Source organism: Pipistrellus kuhlii, unplaced genomic scaffold (assembly GCF_014108245.1).
Source record: "Pipistrellus kuhlii isolate mPipKuh1 unplaced genomic scaffold, mPipKuh1.p scaffold_m20_p_13, whole genome shotgun sequence".
Taxonomy (NCBI): domain Eukaryota; kingdom Metazoa; phylum Chordata; class Mammalia; order Chiroptera; family Vespertilionidae; genus Pipistrellus; species Pipistrellus kuhlii.
In genome coordinates, this window is record NW_023425438.1 from 20072756 (window position 1) to 20099193 (window position 26438).

Consider the following 26438-nt stretch of genomic DNA (forward strand, 5'->3'; position numbering starts at 1 on the left):
GCACTAGGCCAAGGCAGGTGTGAGCAGGGGGCCCAATCACCCCATAGACAGCACCAGCGGTGGCAGCAGGGAAGGTGGTAAATCAGGTGATGGGATGGCACCAGGCCACAGTGGGAAGCCAGGCAGGGCTGTGGGGCTAGGAGGCTGGGGGCATGAGCTGGGGCCTGATCCCCACACACCACCCAAGGGACCCTACTTGTGCATGAATTCATGCACTGGGCCTCTAGTATTATTATATGCTGTTGTGAAAATGCATTTCCTATACAGCAGTATATAAGAATTATCTCTGGCTGTCAAGGCACATAAATGTAATATAGCTGTATTAAGTTCTATGCATGGAAGTATCATATTAATAATACCACCCCTGTTCATTGACATGTCCAGGCTCAGAAAATAAGCTCTAACCAGCCTAAAGAGTACTCTCAAGCCTGAAAACAGTATCTCTTCTATATGCTGGACCAATATGTTTGTTAGTTCTGGTGTCCCAGAAATAACTATTGTACAAATTAAAAGGTCTTGTACCCATGTAGTCCTTTCTCTAGGCTTAGAATAATTCACCTGATTACAGAGAACGGGTTGCGGCCATGAGGCTGTCAGGGCTGGGCTGGGTCTCCCAGGGTAGCCCATGTGTCTACTTTGAGCAAGAAGCCACTAGCTGAGAGAGCACGTTTTCCTTCAGTGGCATTGCTGTGCCTAGGACTTGAAAGCTCCATTTGAAATTTTAATTGGTGATTGTCCTCCTGAAATTTTGTGACATAATCCATACCTTTTAAGAGGTTCTCTTTCTCCTTTGCACAGTCGTGTATTCACTATACTGAAAACATTAATGCATATTTAGTGTCATTCATATTTGTTAGAGTTAGAAGATCTAAAAAAAAACATTTTAAAGCTGAAATAGATGCTATCAATACAGTGTTTCTGTCCTAGCCCTGAAAGATATATATTATAAATAAATATATATTATTAATTTATCTTTATTGTTGAAAGTATTACAGATATCCCTCCTTTTTCTCCCCTTTTCCCCCACGCCCACCCCCTCCCCAGGCCCTCACTGCACTATGTATTTTTAAGGGTTGTGATGAGCTTTATCTCTCTGCTGATCATGGTTGGGAGTGTGGTCTAAATTTACAGTAAAATTCAACGTAAAAGTGACTCGTGTTCATTTGGGAGCCAGGCATCTATAGCATTTGCCCATTTTCTTTGAATCATTTTTAAGTTGGATTGGTCTTTTTTCTTTAATCGGGAGTTTTAATATGAGGCTGGGGCTTGTTGGAAATGGCTTGTTAGGTTTGCTTTTATTTCCTGGAGCTGTTTCAGACCCTTCTTCTAAACCAAAATCATGATCATGCCAAGTCCATTTAAACGCAATTATTTAAAAGTTCTCAGGCATCATTCGACACAAAAACTTGCAACAGAATTTAGCATCAATAGAATCTTAAGTATTTCCCTCATTTTATTTATCTCCAGGGAAATAACTTATTATGACAATTTACACAATGATAGCTGCTCCTTCAATTTATTCACCCAGGACTCCTTTTCCTAGAATTACTGGCCAGACTGTTATTATTACATGAAATTCTTCACTATACTCCTGAGGAGTTAGGAGAGGATCAGGGTTAGGGAAAGGAAATAAATCGCCGTAGCCTGTTTTACAACCTTGTAGGCATGTTGGCCTTTAGCAAGTTGATGCTACACTTGCTCCCCTTCTTGGTCATCACCTGGTGTTGGTGGGGTCTTTGCCCTGTGTGCACATTCGGGGAGTGGGGAGGGACAACAAGACTGAATTGGCCCTCAGAATTATGAAGCAGGACTTCGTTGAAATTGATACTTCTGCACAGTGAACGTGCAGCAGCTGTTGGCATGGCAACCCCTACGTGGAAAAGCGCAGGCTGCTGGCAGATGACTTTTGCAGTCCTCAGTGTTAATCTGATAAATGGCTTTTTTAGTAGTAGTGTGTGGGCTAATGGAAAGGTCGAAGCAAACCTTCATTAAGGGGAAGAAGGATGGGGATTTTGAAGTCACCGAGTGCACCCAGTGGAAAACCACAGCCAACGTGTCTCGTGGTCACATCAGATATGCTTGGAGCGTGGCAAGCAGAAGTGATTGGGAATACTATTTGTCTTAAAAGGGTGTAGCTGCCATTATCATTTTAGATTTCAAGCCTGGAGAGGCTAGGGAGTCCATTTTATTTAAGGCGTGAGAGTTTAGGTTTCTATTGTGTTTTTTTCTTTGATGGCAGTGGTGGGGTGAAGGTGGTTATTTTTTTTTATTGTGGATATATATATATATATATATATATATATATATATATACATATATACATATATACATATATATATATATATAAAATAAAATTTACCTAATTTTAACCATGTTAAGTGTACAGTTTAGTAGCATTCAGCGCATTCACATTGTTACACAGCCATCACCACCATCCATCTCTAGAACTTTTTCATCCTCTTCCCAAACTGAAATGTCTATATCTATTCAACCACAACTCCCTGTAGTAGCCACCATTCTACATTCTCTATGAACTTAACTACTCCAGATATCTCATAAAGTGGAATTGTACAACATTTGACCTTTTGTGTCTGGGTGATTTCACTTAGTCTAATGTTTCCAAGTTTGATTCATTTAGCATTGCCAGAACTTAATTTCTTTTTTTGTTTATTTATTGTTATTGTTTTTGTTAATCCTCACCTTTTTTGTTGTTTTTTAGAGAGGGAGTGAGGGAGAGAGAGAGGGAGAGAGAGAGAAACATTGATGTGAGAGAGTCACTTCGATTGGTTGCCTCCCAACCAGGGTTGGGGTTGAACCTGCAACCTAGGTATGCAGCCTTGACCAGGAATCTAACCCAAGAGCGTTGTGTGCTCTCCCACTGAGCCACACCAGCCAGAGCAGAATTTCATTCTTTTTTAAAGGCTGAGTAATATTCTATTGTATGGATAGACCACATTTTGTTTTATCTATTCTGTAAATGGACATTTGGGTTGTTTCTTCCTTTGGCTATTGTGAATAATGCTGCTAGGAGCATGGGTATTCAAATATCTGTTCTAGTCTCTGTTTTTGGTTGTTTGGGGTATAGAACAAGAAGTGGAAGTGCTGGATCACATGGTAATTCTGTGTTTAATATATTGTCGACACCAGGCAAGGCAGGGTCCTCGGCCAGGAGCCCTTACCCTTGAAAAGTTTAAAATTAAGAGGACATTAATAAGGAGAGGTTGTTTTTAAGCTGCCATAATTGTCTAATTTATACCTGCTATATTTTATTCAAAAGTGATGAGCCATTATTTGGCTCTAAATGGATAGAAAATAGTGCTCAATACTTGTTAACAGAGATAGATATAAAGGTGGTGCCAGAGACAACTGTGCCCCCTGGATGAGGTCTTGTAACAAATGGACAGGGGGAATAAGTAAGATTGAACAGAGATGACATCTTGCATTTCTGTAGCACTTCTGAGTTTCAGAGGCATCCATTGATTTATATCTTCTTTGCAGTTTCATCAAGTGAGAGACTAGTAGAAGATTAGTCGAATGGAGAGATCAAAGGAATGCTTCTTTTTTTTCCCTCTAAAAAATCATGAATTGTATCAGGCATTGCCATTGTTGTCTCTCAGACCCCTTTCCAATGGGAGTTAAAGGAAGCAAACTTTACAAAGGTCAAGGGCCTTCTAAACTATATCCTGAGTGATTAAAAGAAGCATTGTGTCATGTGTGATTCTACCATTTTCTAAAATAACCCACCACAGTCTTTTGCGTGTTTGAGTCAGCAGCCCACATCATCACCAACAACAAATATTTAGTCTGCTTCAGTTGTGGGTACAGGGAGATGTCTAGTATCATTTGTTGTTTGCAAGCAGCTTAAAAGCAAGGGAAGGCTGAATTATGTTTATATATGTCTCAAGTGCCCACCATCCTTAGCAAGGCCTACGTGTAATAGATTCTCAATAAATATTTATTACCTGAAAGTTCAGATCTTCTTTTAAAACACTGGGGAAAAAAAACACTGTAGTGATCATTAGCATATGTGTAAGATCTGCTTATGTGTATACATCTACTCTGTACGTCTGACATGAGAATGAGTCCATGTCTGTTGGTATTTGTGTGTATTCACTTTTTTAAGTGTTGCGTGACTTTGCCTTTCAGATCTGATTTGGGCACCTAATGGGCTTGAGGGAAAGATTGGAGCTGAGGCCATGTGCCAGCATTGAGAAGAGCATGGACAGGGAAGGTATATGTTGCAGGGGGAAGTAACCCTGAGAACAAATCGGTCCAAGGCTGTCTGGCCAAACCAGAATGTAGTTACAGGGAGCATTCGATTCTGACCTTGAAGAGCCTTCCTTGGTTTTGCTTTGTTGGTTGTTTTGAGAGGAATAACTGTGGTGCTTGATGATCCTAACCTTCGAGACCCCTTTTCTGTAGAAAATTTAACTTTCTCTGTACATTTTTAATGCCCATGTTTTTATACAGCACCCTGATAGTCATGCTCTTTTATTTTTATATTTTTTTAATTTTTTTTGTTATAAATATATCTATATTTATCATGGAAGAATGGGGGCGGCATGCTCTTTTATTTTGTTAAATAGGACCTCCTCAGTAGCCTAATCAGCAAAAGGAGGAAGGAAACTTCATCTAATGATATATCCTGAGACAAGAAATCTTTCCAGAATATACAGCCTGGGCTTTCGATGACGCCATTGATGAGGTTGAACGTCAGTTTCATGCAGACTTACAACGGTGACTCAGTTGGCCATTGAAAGCCATTGACCATAGTGATGCAGGTCAAAGGAAATGGATCAATCAGTACAGATTATTGAATGGTTAAAAACTTGAATATAGGACCTCTAAAGAGAGAAAGAAAGAAAAAAAAAGGGGGGGGGGGTCCTTCATGATGTGCCCTGTCCTGGCTGAATCGTACACACACTTGGACAAATCCCTCTTGGTTTGGGAATAGCTTGACATTGGGAGCCCAAGAAAAGGAAGCACATCCCCTCAGCTGCCCACTTTGGCTGTAATGATGCCCCATAGGGTGGGCAATCCTGGGGTCATCTTTGAGTCAATCCTGGGTGCCAGGGTTTTTCCGCATTAAGTTTTAAGGCTGTGTGTTAAAAGCAGCTACGTAAGTGGGAAATTGGCGGCACCTTATAAAAGGCTTTATAGGGGAGGCAGAGTCCTCCTATTGGAGCCTGTTTTGTTCAATGTGAGGAGAGGGAAAGCCAAAACCGATTCATGTTCCTGCTCTGCACTGCAAACGGTTCTCCTGGAGCCACTCTCACAGCCTGCACCAGCCATCCTGCCTTCCTACCATGGGCGCAGACTTGAGCCAAGGGTTGCATTGGGAAGCTCCCCATGGACAGAGAGGCTGTTCACTATTTAGGTATGTTCTGTAGCTCATTTCACATGGAAAGAGAAGAAAAACTACCCAGTTTATTCTCAGGGTGGATTGGACCTTGCCAGATGGAGCAGAGAAATCCCCTAAGGATAACCCCTGCGAGGAGCATAGGTCTACCTGAAGGCATAAGAAAGCGGCTCCTTGGATGTGGATGACCCATTGCTTTTCAGGGGGCAGTGGTTCTGGGTGCTCTAGGTCAGAGTCTTAGATGATAGTCTCAGGGTAAGAATGTCCAGTAAGCAAGGGAAGAATGACCTGATTCACTCTGGTGGTGACCTCTCGGTGGTTCAGCTGAGGTTCAAGGTGAATCAGATCAATCGGGGGTAATTATACGAGAGATGGTCAGCCCTTCTATTGCTCAATGAGAAATCGGGTCTGCAGGCTGTGGTGTCAAGCAGGCGTTGGAGGAAGAGTTGCATCAATGTTTTCTCTGTTCCTGCTGCAGAAAAACTCCACGGAGATGTGCGTCTTCACTTCCAGGAAGTTTTATGTATGTTTAGCTATAGCTCTGCTACGTGGGAGAAAACTTTGGTGAAAACATCAAAATTCAATTGCAATGATGTTTTCCCCAGAATCCACAGCAGGGCTTTTTGTTTTTTTAAAAATAGGACACAAAATGTAGATGAAACAGAAAACAGCTATCTACAAAGTAAGTGAAAGCCCCTCACCTCCACCCCCTTGAAATCCTGAAGAGAAAAAATAGCTGAGCTGTAGCGATTACTTCCTGCAAAGAAACTGTAATTATGGGGCCCAGTTAGTCTTCATAAGAGGCAGCCTTGGAATAGCATGGATGCTATTTTGAATATTTGAGAAAAGGGTGACATTCAATGCGAAATGGAAATGAGTCTGGCATCGGGGCAGTTCCCTCCCGGCACCAGTTGCCCCTGGGGAGAGCCCAGTTCCCTCTCCTGTGTGGAGTCCAGTAGTTGTTGTGGACTCTCCCACTAGCAGGAAATCTACTTGGGCTCCTGTGAGAAGCTAGGGCACATGTGTCAAACACAAGGCCCGCGGGCCAAATCCGTCCCGCCAGGCCTTGCAATGTGGCCCGCACCGCGCTGTCATCACTGCACTCCGCTGCGTTTCCATCACAATGACAGTTTATGACTGTTCAGTAAACCATTTGGCCCGCAATTTAGGCTGGATGTTAGATTTTGGCCCCTTCTCTGATTGAGTTCGACACCCCTAAGCTAGGGGAACGGTGAATCTGCTTTTCACTCAACTTCCAGTGCCAGCTGCCTAATATTAAGGGAAATAAGATTTTTTTTTTTTTTTTAGTGGTTTTACTAGTTAAGTATGGGGGCCAGGATGGAGTCTTCTATACAGAGCGAAAGAATAAGGACATAAAAGCATCCATAGGCTGCAGGAGACAGTAGCTGGATCACCTGCCTGTGGGATGAAACACCCCTGTGACTTCATGGTTGTACAAGAGTTGGGCAATGTTTGGCCAGGGTAGAGAGGCCTTGGCAAAGGCATTTGTGTTCCTAGTAGATTCCCATCTCCACCCCTTTCCTGCCCCCCCAGGGAAAACAAGTACAGGCAAACCTTGTTGCATTGCATCTCACTTTATTGCACTTCCCAGATGTTGCGTTTTTACAAACCAGCAAAAGATTATTGTGATAATTGTGATACCTGCCTTACTGTGGTAGTTTGGAACCAAACCCACAATGGCTCCAAGGTATGCCCGTGCTAAAAGTTGTGCATGGCATTTTAAGAGGGAGAAATTGGCTGCCTTACCTAGCCTGGCATACTTTATTTGTATCTTCCTAGAGTTTTATCCAGGGGAGGCACTTGGCTAGAGCCCCGGGGATTAAAAGAAAATCAGATATCTTTATCCCTGCCAGTAAGAACTACAGTCTAGTGGAGACTGGATAAGGGAAAGACAAGCATGTAGGTGATCACAGTCAAGGCAGGAGATGGTAAATGCCATGATAAGGAAGTGGGGGGAAGTCATCCCGGGGAGGAGAAATGTGATAGAGTGGTAAGATGGTAAGCCTTGGAACCAGATAGCCTGGGTTCAAGCCCTGCTTCAGTTGCTTATTAGCTGACAAGCATCTTGGAAAAGTTACGTAAACACTCTGTACCTCTATGTTTCCTCAACTGCAAAATGGGGCTCATTGTAGCATCTATGTCAGAGGGTGTGTCTTAAGGTCCATAAAGTTGGCCTCAGCTCCAAGACCAGAAAGGAGGTCCTGTGCAGACCTTGAGTCAGTGACTGACAACCTCTAGGCCCCAGTTTTCTCATCTAGACTTTAAAGGGACTGGGTTGGACTAGATAAATGCTAACATTTTGCTTATTCCAAAATGCTATTATTTTGTGATTCGGTATGTATTTAGTGCCTGATATGTGCCCAGGACTGTGCTGAGCCTGATGAAAAAAAGAGAAAGAATACCTAGTCCCGGCTCTCACGAAGCTTTAATCTAAATAAAGAGAGGCCAGTACTCTTCAGGAGACTATTAGAGAATTAAAGAATATTGGAAGTTCAAACTTGGTGGTATGGTGGTAAGAGACTAGGAACAGAGTTTACAGTGGACCAGAGTCATCGGGAGATTTGACAGCAACTATAAGCCCAACATACAGAACCACAAAGACCACAGACTTGTTTACCAAATGCCAGAATTCTGAAACTTAGAACATTGCATTAATACTTAAGTTAAATTGTGGGAAAATGCCTGTTTTTAGAATTTAGATGGGACAAGATCTATAAAACTCCTTGGCCAAAGCAGTAGTGTAGTCTGAAACTATACAGAGGCTTACACTGTTGTTGTTTTTTCATGGATTCCCAGATGATTATCCCAGTAGAACATAGTGTTGGGCACAACACAGGCACAAAACAATTTACCTGTTGAATGACTGGTGGAAAAACCCACTCAGCTTTGAACTGCCCTGAGCATTCTGGTGATGTTCCCAGCACGCCCCCCTCCCCCCCCCCCCCCCCCACTCCCCGCCACTCCTCCACCCCTTCCACGCACCCCTCTAGAGGGCAGCACACAGAGGCACCCTGTAGAGCCCTCAGCTTTTCTTTCTTCTTTTTTTCTTTTTTTTTTTTTTTGAGAGAGAAAAGAAACCTCACATGTTGCCTCCCACACATGCTCTGAATGGAATCACACCTCAACTTGGATATATGTGTCCTGACCAGGAATCAAACACACGACCTTTTGGTGTACAGGATAACACTCCAACTAACTGAGCCACACCAGCCAGGGCAAGCCCCATCTGTATTAGAGCTCAGTGTTGCTACCTCCCGCCCCCTGAGCCCCCCTTATCAGGATGAATTCCCCTGCTCCCGAAGGTTTCCCCACCGTAGGGAGTGCAGGGCCTCTCTTCCCAGCAGGGTTTGAATTTAGGTGTTGAGGAAACTTGGCAACAGCTTCAAACTTTTCCTGCCACCTGGCCATCCCATCGTTCCTCAAGGTCGCTATACAGATTGAGCCATTAGTGAGGGGACAGGAGACTTAACAATGCTTGGCAGAGACTGCTGCTTGTTCAGAGCGATGCAGACAGTGAGGTCACCCCAGCCGGGCAACTGAGGACACTGTGCAAGGGGTGAGCCGAGGCTTGAATGGTCCTTGAAGAGTGAGGAGAAGCCCACTACTCCTCACTAACGAATCACCAGATAGACCTGGTGCCTTATTCTGGGGGAAAGAAAGGAGATGGAAATGACAAATGGGGCACAAGCATGGAATCCCTGGCCTCAGTCAGTGGCTGAGAATTCCCACTCGGGCCCCCACCAGTCAGCAGTGGCATCCTGACTCCAAATGAGCAGACTCCAAATCCTCACAGAGCTCTCTGCTGCTGCTTCACAGTGAAGAGCCCAGAAACCATGGTTACACCTGTCAGTGCATTTTATTGACGTAGCAGCCTCTGTGCAGGCCAAGCACGTATCATATCTGCCATCAGAACACACCTTCACGTAAGAGGCAGGGAGGCCAGATGGGGTCATGCGGGTTCAGAAGGGTGAGAGGCACAGCAACGTGCCGTTCTAACCCTTCACAGAAAACCAGAGACGGAAAACAAGCAGAACTGGAGTCTGCTTGCCAGGCCCTGTTCTAAGCACCTTTCTTCTCTCTCAAATTCTACTCTTGTCTGACTCCTCCTCCCCTCTCTTTTGCTTTCACAAAAAAAGCCCCACCCCTCAAAAAAAAAAAAAAAGCAAGATGGAATCAAACGTTGAAGCCTCCAAATGTATGAAATAAACATTATTCCTAACGAGTCTCTGGGAAAGGGCTCACCTTTGAACTTGGCCAAGGATTATGGAGGAAAGAAAAAGTCTCAAGAACGTGATAGAGTGTTAGAGCTTCCTGGGTTTTTTAAGTCCAGTTACATATGACATTTCTTTTCCTTAATAAGGCCAGTTCTAGAAATCCTTCCTGGCGGATTAGACCATGTCCAAAAGTGGAGACCCAGGGTTGGCTGCTGACGCTAGACATCTGGGTGCTAGGCAACCACCGGGGAGGAGGTGCCGTTTCTAGAATGCTCCTGCTTTCCTTGAGTTCAGCCCCTCGTCTCTCCAGCCTTGCAAGCCAGGAGAGGTGCAAGTAGGCTCTCCTAGTTTGAGGGAAGGGGTGGGGGACCCAGAAAAGATCAGGAAGATGCTCAAGTGAAGCTGGCAGCTAAAAGGTAATAGGACTGAGGAACTCACCCTCTAGGACTGGTCTTTTTCCTGGAGACCTTGCCTGTTCGTGTGCTCATCTCTATTTCTTTTTCTAAGGAATAATAATAGCAAGTTAAAAAAAAAATAAGGAAGAAGAAGAAGAAGAAGAAAAGAAAACTTTTCTAAAGTTAATATACCAGTGGCTCTCTGTATAGCCTCTGCATGCCCGATATATGAAAGAATACACATTTTCATTTCCCTAATTATCTATGCCTCCCAGCCAGGAAGTTTGCCTATAGGCATCAGGGTGAATCATTTCCAGAATGACTTTAGTACAACTAAGAATGTGTAACTGCTGAACGTATTCTGATCGAGGTCCTACAGCATTTGTGGCTGCCCTGTGTTTGTTTTAACACCCAGAAAAACCAGCGTGATGTTGTTTCCCTTTTCTCAAATCTTTTCCTGCAAGTTTCCATCTTAATGCTTTTAATCAAGGCAGAGTCAGACAGATCTGTGCTTCCCACCCTGTGATGGCATGAACTGCACCAGGCACTCCTGTCCCCACAGAGGTCTCCGGGAAAAGGCTCATGGAATCCAGAAACATGCACGATCCTTTCTGAGCTGTTAACTGCTTCAGTGGCTGCCTTTCTCTTCCTTCCAATCCCTGCACACAGAGCCAGGCACATGGAGATGCTTAGCACATGCCCATGTCCGTGCAACTGATCTTTTAAAATAAGCCATCCTGGCCATGGCCTGCCTGGCTCAGTGGTTGAGTGTCGACCTAGGAACCAAGAGGTCACGGTTTGATTCCTGGTCAGGGCTCATGCCCAGGTTGTGAGCTCGATCCTCAGGGTGGGGTGTGCAAGAGGCAGCTGATCAATGATTCTCTCTCGTCACTGGTGTTTCTTTTTCTCTCCCTCCCTCCTTCTCTTTTCCTCCTTCTCTCCCCCTCTCTTTCCTCTCTGAAATCAATAAATTAAAAACAAATAAAAATAAATAAAAAGAGCAGGTTTCCTAGTGGCCTTGGGGTTTGTCGGGGGTTTTCTAGAATTGGCAACTTAGCTGTGACCTCAGAAACCTTGGCTCTGGCAAAGCAAGGTCTTTGCGCTAAAATAGGCTCCGTGCCCATGGAGATAATCACTTCTTGTAATATCCGCACAATCATCTCATTGTCAAAGCACAAGAAACGCAAAAGCAGAAGAAATGCCACAACTGGGTTGCCCGTGGCTCAGCTAACCCAGGATTCTGCTCCTGGCTGAGGGCACCTTGGGACACCTCGGGAGGGAGGGTCCCAGCCGTTGTTCTGGAGGTCAGCCCCAACTGCTGAGGCCGGCGCCCCTTTAGCAGGCCTCACTTGCCTGATTCGGCTCCATCTTCTTGGACCTTTCACTGCCTCTGTCTTGGCCATTCCTATTGTTCTTCAAATCTTACCAGGAAAGTCCGGCATGAGACTTGCTTTCTCCCATTGAAATGTGTACTCTTTCAATGGCTACACTCTGTGCTCCTCAAGCTCTCGTTCCCGATTTCTGCAGCAATAGCTTCCACATGGCTGAGTGCCAGGCAGGTGCTACACGTATACATCAGTTATTCTTCAGGGGTGCTCTAGGAGGCAGGGACTCATAGAGTAATTGTTTGCAGGACCCAGAGGTTTAGAAAGACTGAAGTAACTTGCCCTGGGTCACAGAGGATGAGTGTGAGCCCCCAGCCCAGGCAGTCCACCTGGCCCCAGGCCCTGGTCTGCTTGTCTGTCTCCAGCACTGGCTTTCAGTCAGCTCATTGAGGGCAGCCTAGGATATGTACATCCTAGTTCTGTATTCCCCAGTACCTGCCACGGAGTAGACACTCAATAAACGTTGAATGAATGAAAGCGAAGGCTCACTGAACACAGACACCAAATGGGGCATTAATTCCAGAGAGCCTCATTTCTTGCAAAAATGTTAACCCTTTGCACTCCGAACCATTCTGGACATTGGCTACCAGCTACTCGACGCTACTTTGCGGCGGACACGTGTGTTGAATTAACTCAATTCCCCGTGATCACTAATAAACTGCAATGTCTCCCCTGAGGGGGACATCCGAGTGATGTGCTAGAATTCCGATGTCCCCTGAGAGGGGACAGCGGAGTGCAAAGGGTTAAATTGCAAAGGAGTACTTGCTCTTTTAGCTCAAGCTCAGTTCTTTAGAACCCTGGTGCCACACAGTTGTGGGAGGTGGCCTGCTGCAAGTGGGTAGAGGGCAAATTGGTCCCAGTCTTTGAGGCCATGGGAAATCACTCCGATGAAATGAAAGCTACATCTAGCATTATATAAATACTTAGGAGGGCCCTAGCTGGTTTGGCTCAGTGGGTAGAGCATCAGCCTGCAGACTGAACGGTCCCAGGTTCGATTCTGTAAAGGGCACACACCTAGGTTTCGGGCTTGATCCCCAGTAGGGGGACGTGCAGGAGGCAGCCAATCAATGATGCTCTTTCATCATTGATGTTTCTCTCTCTCTTTCCCTCTCCCTTCCTCTCTGAGGTCAATAAAGATATATTTTAAAAAATATATTTAGGAGAAAGAACTAAGCAGGGACATGGAAAGTGCATCTCTGAGTTGATTCTGGAGGAGTGAACCTTTTCCTTGCACGCACGAGAGGCAGAACTCGGAGAGTCCCCAGCACAGCTGACAGGCAGCTGAGAGAGCCCCTGGAGTTGCACAACCGCTCCGCTCAGGTCTCCCCACACTCGGGCTAATCTGGTAAATCGTCTCATGGAACTCGGGGCAGTCTCGGAGGCTTCAGGGACTTTGGGGCTTTTTTCCTAGGGCTTAAAGTCTTTCTCTGTTGCTGACTCACATGTTAATTATTGCTTTCCTCAAAGTGGAATTAACACTGCGCCCGCCTGCCTGGCCGTCATACAAGTGTTTTATCTGCCCGGTAGACCTGAGTATGCAGGATGGCCGCTGTGTAGCCTCGGTCCCTTCTTGAGCAGTCAGGCCAGGGAGAGGCACAAGCACAGAAACCAACCTTTCTTTGCTTTGAGTCGCTGGGGCAAAGGCTGCTGGGGTGCTCTGCTCGGCCTGGGAAGCAGAGGGCTAACTGCCCGGGGTTAATTGACCAAAATCTTTTGAAAAGTGTGGCCAAGAGTTTTTCAATTTGCTGTCACCCTCAACATTAATGGACAGAGCTGGCGTTTCAAAGAAAAAAGATCCACTTATTTTCCCTTTGACTGCTGGACTGGATAATGAAGTAAAAATGACATTATCTCTAATAAAAGTGATTTGCAGAAATCATTGATAGAATCTCTGTAGCAGAGATCTGCCATTAGCACGTTAGCCAGATAAGAGGAGCAGCTGGACTCGATTAACCCCCTCCCAGTCTGCTGTGTGTATTGGGAAGTTAGGATTGAGGTTTGGGGACTAGATTTTTAAACACTGAACTTTGGGTGAATGAAGAGTGTTTATTCCAAAGTGGGTCATTCTTGAGCCCCACTTGCTGACCTTTATGGTTGTCATTAGGTTTTTAATTTGGTGTTTTTCCTTAGGATTTTTGTGTTTAGTGGTTTTTGGTTTTGATTTGTGTGTTCTTGTGTGTATGTGGGGTTTTGGGGTGTTTTGTTGTTGTTGTTGTTGTTGTTGTTGTTGTTTTGGCTCATGTTCTCACCTCCATGTTACATCATCCAAAGGTACAGCCCTGGCCAAGCCCTGGCATCCTTCCTGACAGAAATCTTGCTGCAAGAAGAGCATCTACACATGTGATATGAGGGGCTTTGGGCGACGGGTGGTTTTGGGCAACAGATTATTCTGTTGTGTCAGGAGGTGGGATCAGAGGCAGAAACCTCCCTGGTCTCCTCAGGGGATGAGGGAGGGGCTGCCCCGTCCAGGCTTGCTCTCCAGTCTCAGTGAAAGCTGATTGGCATTTGGCTCATGGGACACCCCCTGCAATAGGGCAGCGGGCACAGCCAGCAACTTCTGTATAAAAACATCCTTAGGGGATGGGAATCAGCTTTCTGGGGACAGTGCGGAGTCACCGGATGTTAGGTAACCTAGTGATGAGTGAGCCACTACCACTCCTCTTCATGAACCCACTTTGACTCTGCGATCCTAATCCTGCAGCTGGCGGTCACTCCAGCCCTCCCCACTGTGGCTGTATCTGAATGAACTGGATGAAACTGCCCTTGCTGGGGTAAGGCACAGGGCCAGGCTATGAGATACATAGGAAAGTTGGCATTTTGTGCCCTCAGAGAACACCTCAAGGATAAGGAATAATGAACCCTTGCAATTAGCGGTTTAGATAAATTCTCCAGGCAGGTGTCCAGGGCCTGGGTGGGAGGAGAGATCAGCGTGGGCTGTGTAGGGTGATCAGGAAAACCTCTGTGGAGGTGGTGGGTCTATGTTGGTTCTGAAAGCATAGGGTTTGGGATGTAAGAAAAGAAGGGTCACATTTTGGGGGGCAGGGGTCCCTGGGTGGCAAACGGGAGTGTTGAGTGGTGGGTGTCCGTGCAGAGTGTAGGCTGGCTGGAACAGGTAGGGTGCTGCGGGCTTGTTTGAGCTCTGTTTGGAAAGCAGGTTCAGGACTAACAGACCTCAAGGGGCATCTACCGTGTTTCCCCCGAAAATAAGACATCCTCCGAAAATAAGACCTAGCACATGGAAAGATAAGACATCCCCTGAAAATAAGACCTAGTGCAACTTTAGGAGAAAAAAATTAATATAAGACTCTGTCTTATTTGGGAGGAAATAGGGTAGAGGTTGGACTTCAATGTGAGGGCAGTAGGAAGCCACTCCTGTCTTTAAACCCGGGGTGACATGCCAGAATGGTTTGGGGAAAGGGGGTGTAGACTGGTGAGTTAGTCCTCTCCCTGGATTCTGATTGGAATTGTGTTCTGTTTGATCATCGGTCAAGGAGGCAAGGGGCAAGGGGAAACAGCTGGAGGACTGGGGCTAAAGTCTTTGAAAATAAAACACGACTGGAGCCAGAGGAGGCGTGTGCCCTTGGTGAAGTTTGCTTTCCGTCCCACGGGCCGTGTTGATGAGTTACTGTTCAGCAAGAATGCCTCCCCCAGGTCTCTGTGGGCTGAGCCCAAGCTCCAGCCTGTGGCGGCCCAGGGGTCGCTGCCATATTTAGAGCTCCCGGCAAAGGAACGCGTTTCCCCAGGCTTTGCTGGCGAGTGAGAGGGCTTCTCATTCTTGCTGCCCAGTGTGGCACGTGCTCCCCTGGCAGAAGAGGGACCCAGGCTGGGGTCTGCCCTGCCCGTCACCTGGCACATCAGCCACTAACGAATCCATGGCATAGGCAGCCATGGATCCTCTGCCTTCATTCGCCAGTCCTTTCACTGTTGAAAACCCTCCTCTGCTCTGGGCGCCTTGTGGATACTCGGTGGTGTTTGTTGACTAAATTCTCTCCACTCTGGCTTTTTCTGTCTTGACCCCTGCCTGTCTCCTGACCACTGGCACCCTCGGTCATACCCCAGGAGCATCTCTGTCCTTCTTGTCCCTCCTGCTCTCCTGATGGCCTCCTCGTATCTGCTCCTTCTTCAAACCCCCCTTTCAGCACAGAGCTCTCCCCTCTTCATTCCCTCACCCTCCCATCGCATCACTGACACCAGGCCTGCCACTTAGGACTTCAGTCCCCTCTTCTCTGCAACCTCCCAGCTCCAGGTCTCATTCCATTCCTGACAGCGCCAGCACATGAGGAGGTAAATATTTGTTGGATGAGTGTATAGAGAGAGAGAGAGAAAAGCTATTGCTGGGGGGGAAAACACAGCTCTACATCCCAAATTGCTCCATATTATCATTTGAGGGTGTGATAGTAACTTGGGGAAGACTTGCTGGAATTTCCCTTGGCTTTTGATGACTTCTCTACAAAGGAATGGAATGTAGCTTCCTAAATGCACAGGAACATCTTGCAGCTCGTCGCAGAGTGACGGGGCAAGATTGGGAGAATGCACGGGCTCTCCCTGTGGCCATGAACCAGATCCCACAGCTCTGGACTGTGACCGTGTAAATGGGGTGTAAATAGGCTAGAAATCAGGCTTCTAAAAGAAGCCAGGAGAGAAAAGGTCTCTGACTTTCTCTCCGACTCCTTTCTCTCTCCTTTCCCTCTTCCTTTTTTAAAGAGGGAGACGGGGCTTTGGGGTGGGGGGCGTTGGGGAAGGGAAGAGAATGAGAGCTCCTCTGTGTGCCCCCCACCCCTTCTCTCACATTTGGAAATGCTTTAAATACCAGGCCCCGGAGTTCTGGCGTCAGATGAGGATTAGGAAAGCCAATCCTAGGGTATTTCACTAGTAGCCTATGATGAAGCACCAGACCCAATGAAAAGACGAAACAAACATTACTTCCTTTGAAATCCAAGAGTCTGAAATAAAGAAGAGAGAACTGACCCTTAAAATCATATTCTCTACTTGAAAAGGGCTCTCTCTGACAACTGCCTATTCCAGTTATGGCTTTTTAATATATTTTTTATTTTTTCACCCAGAATGTCTGACGACACAGCCAGGGGAATTTCTGCTCCCTGCTTCCTGAATTGTACCCAGCACTGGCCCCTGAGGCGGCCCGGCTGTGTTTTCTCATGACACGATGATTATTTTTGGCATCTCACATACTTTCTCTAATGTTATTACCCCATCCCAACCCCCGCCCCCCCCCCCACCTTGGTTGCCTTTTGATGAGCAATTGTTTTGGCAGCTCTGCATAAATCAGGGATTAATTTTAGTTCAGTGTGTGTTGGGGGTGGGGGCGGTTTGAGTAGGAGAGAGAAGGACCTCTGCTTCTGCCTCCTCTGCAACATCCAACCTCCTCTCCAGTGTGAGCTCAGAGATTCTCTGTCCCCACTCATGAAAGAGCTTGCTTTCACCAGGCTCTGTGCTCATCATTCATCCCCTTTGCCGGCGGGGATTAAGGGGGTATCTAGAGGTGACGCTGGGGGCTGCACCTCGGGGATGGCATCTCAATGACTTGCCTTGGCGGGCGTTAGAACAGCCCCATTCAGAGCAAGTTCCCTCCCTGTGCAGTTGGCTCGCTCAGCCTCTGTCCATAGATGTTCTCTTGTTCGCGCTGCATGAGGAAATGGAGATTTCCAAGTGGGAAGCAGCCTTCCCAGGGCTTTTAACTCTTCACTGAAGGGAAGAGGTGCGGCAGAGTGCTGAAACCCAAGCTGGCCCAGCTTCGGCTCCCGGGAGAGCAGCGAGACCTCGCCCTGGGGATGGAGGCCAAGCCAGCTGGGATCACTTTTTCTTTCCTCCTGAGAGGGAAAGGAGAAGCAGAAAGGGCACACTTGAATGTCTTTATGATCAATTAGCAAATATTTGCCCAGGTTGCCTGCCATGGCCCGAGTCCCGTGATGGATGCACTGAAGTAGACGCTGTGCCTATGTCCTGTCCCCTGAGGACACTGAGTTTGCCTAGAAAAGCCAGTGAGACAGGGAGGCCCTTAATGAAGGCAAGTGAGTGATGTAGGAAGAAAGCGCCTTGGAGAAGAAAGTGAGGGTGGCCAGGGAAGAATCTGGGGGAAACAGAGCTTGAACTGGCCCTCAGGATGGAGTTTTAAGAAATAAGGGATAAGATGATAGAGGTGGAGAAGATGGGAGGGAGGAGACATCAAAGTAGGGCTTAGTGATCCCTAGCTGGTTTTGCTCAATGGATAGAGCATAGGCCGGTGGACTGAAGGATCCTGGATTCAATTCCAACCCAAGGGCATGTTGCCTAGGTGGTAGGCTCGATCCCTAAGACCAAGTGTGGGAAGCAACCAATCCATGTGTCTCTCTCACATCAATGTTTCTCTCTCTCCCCTGCCCTTCCACTCTCTATTTAAAAAAAAAAAAAAAAAAAAAAAATATATATATATATATATATATATATATATATATATATATATATTATTGATATTTTACAGAGAGGAAGGGAGAGAGATAGAGAGTAAGAAACGTCGATGAGAGAGAAACATCGACCAGCTGCCTCTTGCACACCCCCCATTGGGGATGTGCCCGCAACCAAGGTACATGCCCTTGCCCGGGACCTTTCAGTCCGCAGACCGACGCTCTACCACTGAGCCAAACCGGTTTTGGCTCCACTCTCTTTAAAAATCAAGGAAAAATGTCCTTGGGTGAGGATTAACAATAACAACAAAAAACAAGCATCTCTAAGCAGAGAGAAAGTATTCCACTGGGCTTGGTGAGTCCATTGAGGGCTGACCTAGGGCAAGAGGGTGACCAGATATCGCCTTTGCTGCCTCCCAGATCAAGAGCTCATCCTGGAGTGTCCTTAGAGGGCTCCTCCCACCCACCACCTGCCCCCAAATAAATCCAGCTCAGCCAAACCTTTTGACCCTATGCACATTTTGGGAAAAATTGCCCAATTTGAATTAGGAGCGTTAGATTTAGAGTCAAAGGATGGGTGTGAATGCTGGCTCCATCTGGATGATACTGGACATGTCCCCGACATTCTCAGGTCTATTTCCTCAAGTGCAAAACAGGGATGGGGCCATAGCTTCCTCCTGAGATTGTTTCCGGGTGTAATCAGAGGGGGTGCGTTGAGAGTTCATCAGTCTGCAGGTACTGCATGTGGCTCTTTCCCAGCCGCAGCTGCAGCCTCTCAGCTAGCCGGGGATAAGGGGTCCCTCCACCGGAGTCTGCACAGTGTAGGGGTTGGGCAGTAGCAGGCATCAGAGGCCAGAGAGAGCAATGGAGAGACAGGCACATGCCTGCTGTGGTTACTGGCTATCCTCCCCTTTCTGTGGGTACAGATGCCACTGAGTCTCCTCTGTCAGTACCCTGGGTGTGGGGAGATTATGACAGATGGAAAAAACATGGAACAACCAGAGTGGCCATCTTCGCAGACCTGGATCCCCCAATTTCAGTAGCTGGTCATCCCTGTTCAGATGCTGTAACCTGGACATGGCAGGTGGGAAAGGGGAAGCCTAAGAGGATGGGGGTGGGGGTGGGGTGACTGGACAGAGAAAGCTGCTGAGATGGTGTGCACATCCTGAATGCTTCCTTTCCCCGGTAACTGTCTCTTCATCTCAACCCCTGGGGGCTCCACATTCAGTAACACAGCTGGTTGCGTGTTATCTTTTATTACACAAAACAAATTAAAACGCATCACCTGATAAAGGGTGGACATCACAGTGCTATTTATAACAGCTAGGACTTAGTAACCATATCTGAACAACAGTCAGGTGCATTGTGGTCCACCCACTCAACATGATATTGCTGGCTGTTGTCAATGTGTTTAAAGAATTCTTTGAAATGTAATAAAATGTTAAGTAAAAAGCCATAAATCCAATGGGATTTCCATTTTTTTCCTTTATGCCTTTGTGTATTTTCACAATTGCCTCCTTAGATATACATTACCCCTGTTCCCACCATAGTCTTTTTTTTTTTTTTTAAGGAAATAATCTATTACGATAAACTTAGTTATGAGATGGTAATGCATGATGAAGGCCCATTTCCAATTAGGTGGTAGGTGTAGTGGCTGGTTGGCAAGGAACTCTGTGTGTCCTTAAAAGAGAGCTCAGGGATTTTGCTCCAACTCCACACCTCTCTGAGCCTCAATTTTCCTCACCTCTAAAATGGGAATCATGATAGCTGCTCTTTCTATCCTACTGGGAAGATTTCCGAATCTACTTGTAAAGTGCTTTTATAAGGAATGATACAGACTTAAAGTGATATCACTCATTATATAGGTTGAACAGAGAGAACCCTGCCAATGCTTGGGCTTGGTGAAGCTAAGCATAGGGACAGTTTGTCGCTGTGACTCCTGTACACGCACGGCTTCTCCCAGCTGGGCTGGGGCTGCACGCGTCTGTCCTCCGATTATGGAAGGAGCTGGGTTATCTGGGGCCCAGATGGGCAGTCCCTTTGGGGCTGCTCAGTAATTGCATCTGCTGATTTCTTCCCTGAGGCTGCCTGGAGCGGAGAAGGCCACCAGATAAGCATCTCCAGTGGGCCCCAAGCAGAATTGACCATAGAGGGCCATGCTGGGTGGGCCTCCGACATTACTGTCAGCTCTGAATGCAGTCCAGGCCCTCCCTCTAGGGGCACAAAGTGAGTCAGGGGCCATCATGGTGAGCAGAGAGCTGGGGCTCAGCCCAGGGGAGTGGAGGTTGAGGTATGAGACACTTCTCAGGGTTCTTCATCCAGGAAGGGGTCGGTGAAAGCATCCATTCCTGTTTCAGCCACTCCAGCCCTCACCTCCTCAGTGCATCCCCTCTTTAGGACTTCTGATGTACTGGCCTGTCGTATTACTGTCTCCCAGCAGGCTGTGGTCTCTTTCAGGGCCCAGACCTGGTGGGTTTGATCTGCCCAGTTCCTCCCGAATTAGATTTCTCCCATGTTGACGGGCCTATGTTGATGCCCTTTCCTCCCCTTTATAATAGAGTCCCCTGTTAATCACGACCGCCTTTGGATGACATCAGAATGTCCCCGGAAAGCCGGTCACCAGCACACTCCCTCTTCTAAAGCGTTTTTGCCACGCCTTTCTGATTGCCTGCAAAGCCAAAGGCCATTCTTTTGGAAACCTTCAATTGTGGCAAGGCCTTATCTCGGAGGGCACATTTCATTCTTTTAAACAACCAAACTCCATCCACTGGGGTGGGTGCCTGGGAGAATGTTGTTTGGAATTCAAAACGAAGCATGGTTTATGAAGTATTGTGACTGATTTTCTTGTGGGGGCTCTGTAACTAATTCTTAAAAGGCCCCCCCAAAATGCTTCGCACGTCGACCACTTCGCAGGAGTGAAGCGTGTAGTGTCTCCCGAGGTGGCTGTTGTGAAGGGGCAGCTGCGTTTTCTGTGGCACCCATTCAAGCCGCTGCCTCCTTCCTCTGGCCCCTCTCTGTCAGTTACAGCATCTGGTACAGCGATAGACACAAAAGCTCCCAGATAAATAACGGGCTGTTGACTCCCTATTTGCTGGCCATGGTGAATGTGGACACGGTGCATTTCAGAGGGAAAGAGTGTGGTTAGGTTTACGGAGCAGGCTTGGTGTCAGTCCTCCAAAGATGGGTGACCACAGCACCAGAAACCTGTGGTTTAATAAGCTGTCACCTCAAGTTGCAAACCACTGCTGGGCAAAAACACTGGGTATTTTAAATGAGGGTCAGATGAAGTGCACCTAGCCCACGGTGCTCAATCAGTATCAGTGTCCTTTGCCTGCCTTCCACCAAAAATAAAGGCGGGAGGAGGGGAAAGAGGTATCTTAAAGCAGATTGCTTTGCTACAGCGGTTCCCAGCCCTAGAGAATCACATGGGAAGCTTTAAACCCCTGGTGCTCAGGCTACACCCCAGACCTAGTCCGTGGGAATCCACAAAGGACCCAGGCATCAGTGTTTAAGGCTCCTCTCTGATGGTTCCAGTGAGGAGCCAAGACTGAGACGCACTGGCTTTGGTTCTGCTCTCATTTACTCTGCGAGTCAGTCACCCCCTAGGTGTGTGGGCCACCCACTTATCCTCTTCTCTGGGACCCGAAGCCGGTGTGTTCCTCCCTCTGGCAGCCTCATCTGAGGGTCAGGGGAGCTTCTCCTTATTGCATTTGACCTCATTTCCTCCACAGCTTCTGCACACCAGTACCCGCTTAGAATTTCACCACCAACCAACAGACTCATCGAAGATGGCTTCATTAGCTTCAGCCTCTCTCCCTGACCTCTAACCCATTCTGCTCCTCAGTCATCACACCTTATAGGTCATGGATATAGGGTTTTGAAACCCTGTTGGTCCCCAGGTGTTACGTGGGGCAGTCCTCATCATGCTGAACATCAGGATACTATCGCTAATTAAGCAGCCAGCCCCGTGGGCCCAGCTGGTGACATTCTGAACATCCCACCAGGCTATGTTCACCTGGAAGCCAGAAACCACGATCATCTGGCCCAAGAGCTGACAACAGTTCCATCTTGGAGCCCTGGCCCAGAAGTTAAGGAGACATTTTTAAGATAACGAAGCTCTGGACCAGGAGATGTTTCCTGGTTGAATTGTAGCGGCTACCAGCTGGAGCTTTAGGGCAGTCATGTTGGTTTTGTCTTTTGACTGGCTGCCTGGCCCTCACTGGATACTTTTCTCAGGTGGGACCCGATGTCTCACACTTTGAGCTTCCAACTCGGGGGACTTAAATATAAATTTGTGTATATTAAGATGTAAGAGGGGGGGTGGGGAAATACAGACAGAAATGGCTTGTTCTCCACGGAGAGAGACACACATGCAGATTGACCCCGCAGCTTTTAGGGAGTACTGGGGAGTCCCTCTGACAGCACCACACCACCCCAGCCCAGCCCAGCAAGGATGGAGGCAGCCTCCTGCAAAGCCCACAGCACTGGCTTCTGTCTTCCTACTCACTCCCCATTCAAACTCAGATACGGGTTTTTAGTCCTACTCCTGATGTCTAGATCTTTTCCCCGGGTGAGTGGGTGTTCACTTAAGGACAGAGTCTCCTCTCATCCCCCATGGAATCTTTATGTCACTGTCTCTTTTCAAAGCTTTAACCCTCCTCTTCCTCCTGTCCGGTACATGAACATCCAATATATGGGCAAGTATCTAACATGGCACCGTGCATTTCGAAGGCATATTATAAGCAACCGTTCCTTGCTGCTGGTGGAGAAACCTTTGATCCTGGAGAACTAGGTCTGAGACAATATCTAATTTAACAAGTTCCTTAATCCCTCTGAATCCCCACATCTTGGGGATAACAGTTCCTATCTCTCAGGGCTGTTGTGAGACTCACAGGAGATAACATGTGTAGGAACAAAAAGTGTCCTCTGAGCCGTGCAAACATCACCAAGGTATTGTTATATGTCCTCCTAGGATTAGCCGAAACCCTGCCTCCCTCACCCTGTTTACTCACAGCTTGTTTCTTATCTTAACCACCCATAGTGCTTATTGTTTGTACTTGTTTTGTAGTTAATAGAAATGTTTCAAGTTGCCGGCTCCCTAACTAGAATGCATTCACCTTGAAAACAAGGAATGCACTTCTGATGCACCCTGCAGGTCCACAGGTCCAGCACAGAGCTCCATAAACACCTCCAGGGCCAGGTTTACGCTGTGTGTCCCATACACAGAATATTGTGTAAGACCAGCCTGTGGTCACAGTGAGGCCACCAAGGAAGACAGGCACAGGGACTTTGTTGAAAGAGCAACGTGGAGTAAAAAATACATTTCTGAGGGTTTGGAAAGCTTGTTAAAAAAAAATATATCGTTTTTACAAGAAACCAGAGAATTCTAACATGCCATGTCTAGAATGGTCATAAAAAATAAAAATAAAAATCTGGACTACTGCAATTAATTTTAGAGCCCATCTACTAGGGAGAGAAAATGAAGTTGGAGGATTTTAGGAAACAAAGACTCATTGACCGAAGAAGGTTCAGCAACATGACACAAAGAACCGGTCAAGATCAGCCTGACCCCAAATATGCCTCCAGCCCTGAGACAGTTTGGCGATGAAGACCAGCTGTGATGGCCAAAGTCTGAATGTGACTAATACTCATATTAGCCAGATAACGAAATCGTTATTGTCTGTCATGATGGTTTCCATTTGTGGAGAGCTTTCTGGCACAGGCATACCTCAGAGATATTGCGGGTCCGGTTCAGAACACCGCAATAAAGTAAGGCATAATCTTTGCTTGTGGAGGGTCTTGCTTTCGATTTGTAAAAAAACAAAAAACACACGCAACATCTGTGAAAGCGCAATAAAGCGAAGTGCAATATAGCGAGTCACACCTGTAGTTCCAACTTCTACACTCTTCTCATTTGATCCTTACAAATAAGGCATGAGATGGCTCCCATTTTTACAGATGAGGCTATAAGGCACAAAGAGTACACTTTCTTGTCCAAAGTCAGATAGCTAGATAGTTTGTGGCCAATATATTGGGTCGGCAAGTAAGTAATTGCGGATTTTTTAAAGAAAATCAAAGACAATTTTTTCATGGAACTAAATAACTTTATTCTGTAATGTATTGCCCATTTTGATCAATGACCTTTTGCCATCTTTCAGGCAGCATCATAATCCCACGTTCAAAAAACTTCTGGTTTTTATTAGCAAAAAACTGAATCAGGTACAATTTGACATCATCATCATTATTGAAATTTTTACCATTCAAGGAGTTTTGTAAAGATCGAAACAAAAAGTAATCAGATGGTGCAAGGTCAGGACTATATGGTGGATGTGGCAAAACATCCCAACCAAGCTCCATTAATTTTTGCCGAGTGACCAAAGATGTGTGTGGCCTTGCATTGTCATGATGGAATACAACACCTTTTCGATTTGTCAATTTGGGCCGCTTTTCTTCAACTGCATTGTTTAATTTCATTAGTTGTTCAATGTAGACATCAGAATTGATCGTTCGGTTGGGTGGTAAGAGTTCAAAGTAGACAATTCCTTTGTAATCCCACCAAACTGATAACAAAACCTTCTTTTGATGAATATCAGCTTTTGATGTTGTTTGAGTTGGTTCACCTGGCCTGCTCCACGATCTTTTCCGCTTGATATTGTTGTAAACAACCCATTTTTCATCGCCAGTTATCAGTCGTTTTAAAAATGGATCATTTTCATTACATTTCTTTAGCAAATCGCAGCTGCTAATGTGTTGCGTTAACTGTGATTCTTTCAGTTCGTGAGGAACCCATGTATCGAGTTTTTGAACATAGCCAAGTTGTTTTAAGTGATTTTCAATGCATGTATGTGATACATGAAGCTTCTCTGCAATCTCACGTGTTGTACTGTGACAGTCCGAATTGATTATTGCTTTGATTAGGGCATCATCAACTTCAACTGGACGACCAGAGCGTTTTTCATCTTTGAGTGAAAAATTACCAGAACGAAATTTGGCAAACCAATTTTGACACTGCCGTTCTTTTAAGGCTTCGTCACCATAAACAGCACATAACTTTTTATGAGCTTGCGATGCGTTTTTCCCTTTGTGGAAATAAAAAATCAAAATATGACGAAAATGTTCCTTTTGATTTTCCATTTTTCAACGAACGCCAAACGAAAACTACAAAACAGATCAAAAAACTTTTTTTACTGATTAACAGCTGAATAGCCAACTATCAAATAACAAAATGTGTTTTACATTTTTACTACGTCTGCAAACCTAAAAATTCAACTGAAGCCATATATGTGTGAAACCCGCAATTACTTACTTGCCGACCCAATATTAAAACACCAGTTCTCTTTTCAGTCCCCTGTTGTATTTGCTAAGAGACCTACCCCATGATAAACTGTGAGAGGAAATACATGCAGCAGTTGGGCTTGGGGGGTTGGGGAGGGGGGAGTCTTGCCTTCACACTTGGTGTTAATTATATTTGTTCTTCAGTGTTGCTAATGAAATCATGACAGTGTTACACATGACAGTGTTGACTCTCCCGAGAGTCAACATTAGGCAGATATCTCTGGGCTGTGTCAAGTTGAACTAGATAACTTCATTAAAATCATGTTAGTCCCCAACGTGCAACTGAAAACCAGGTAGCTAAAATGGAGTCGTGACGTTTAAAAACCAAACGGCTGTGTGAGACTCTCAATCTTTCTTTTTCTAAATGTTAAGATGTTGGTGGTTTTTTAGTTCTTGCTAAAGCCATTAAGCAGTGGGAAGTGTATTGACCTAGGAAGAGATGGGTCCTAGCCCTAGCTCTGCCACTAATCAGCTAGATGGCTTTGGTAAATCACTTAACTGGTCTGGGCCTCACTTTCCAGATATGTGAAATGGGGACAGCAGCAATTCCTGTCTTGCCCATCTCACAAGATGGTTGTGAGGATGGAATTAGACAGGAGCACCCATGTGTCTCAGGACTAATAAATGCCTTGCTCACTGACAATCCCCAAGGCTTATGCACACACTTGCTTTGTGATCTTGGGCAAGTTGCTTATTATGTTCAAGCCAGTTTCCACATGTGTAAATTGTGCTCACAAAACCCTACCATATTGTGTTGTTAGGAGGATTATAATGAGGCAATATCTGTAAGGTACTTGGTGCAACGCCAGGCACAAAAGTAGGTGTCAATGAATATTTGCAGGTCCAGGGAACATGGTAGGATCCAAGTGTCAAATGCCATTACCAGACAGAGCACTGACCCCAGACTGCTTTTCCCCTTCCTGGTTCTCTCTGCTTTGTCTGCTCTTCACTCTAAGGAAGGGACATGGCAAAGGGACACTCTGTGCCCACACACAATGGTGTTAATGTCACAGCCTGTTCTGGGGACCTTTCCCACCCCAGGATGGCTTCTCTATGTGCCCCTGGTCACGTGTTAAGGTTGCTTTTGTTGGGATATGCCAGGATTGGTGCTGGAAAATGGAATCAGGATCTTTGAGATGCTGGCTTTCCTGACATACAGGGTAATGTGTACAGTTTCAGAGTCCTGTCCCCTTCCCACCCTTACTTCCTGTGCCAGGATAGCTGCAAACCTTGCACAGCTGCTTTTTCTCCACAATCAGAGGTCAACACTAAAATACGAGTGGGACAGGCGAATATGCAAACTGTCACGAAAGATCTGGTACAAAAGC

General features: G+C 46.2%; 1 protein-coding gene across 7 annotated transcripts in view; it reads left to right on the plus strand.

The window, feature by feature from the left end:
* EPAS1 (endothelial PAS domain protein 1) overlaps window positions 1-26438 on the plus strand; it is a 77358-nt gene that overhangs the window by 18051 nt on the left and 32869 nt on the right. For 5 of the 7 annotated variants that reach the window (XR_004987423.2, XR_004987422.2, XM_036435213.1 and 2 more), the window contains exon 1: window positions 14102-14145. The exons of 1 other annotated variant lie outside the window; for it this stretch is intronic. Coding sequence is in view for 4 of the 6 variants with exons in the window: in XM_036435213.1 (XP_036291106.1) it covers window positions 14117-14145 (29 nt within the window). In the remaining 2 variants the exon portion in view is untranslated. Of the gene's footprint in view, window positions 1-14101; window positions 14146-15635; window positions 15659-26438 lie in introns of those variants that run through there. One more of the 7 variants, XM_036435215.1, reaches the window with a different exon arrangement.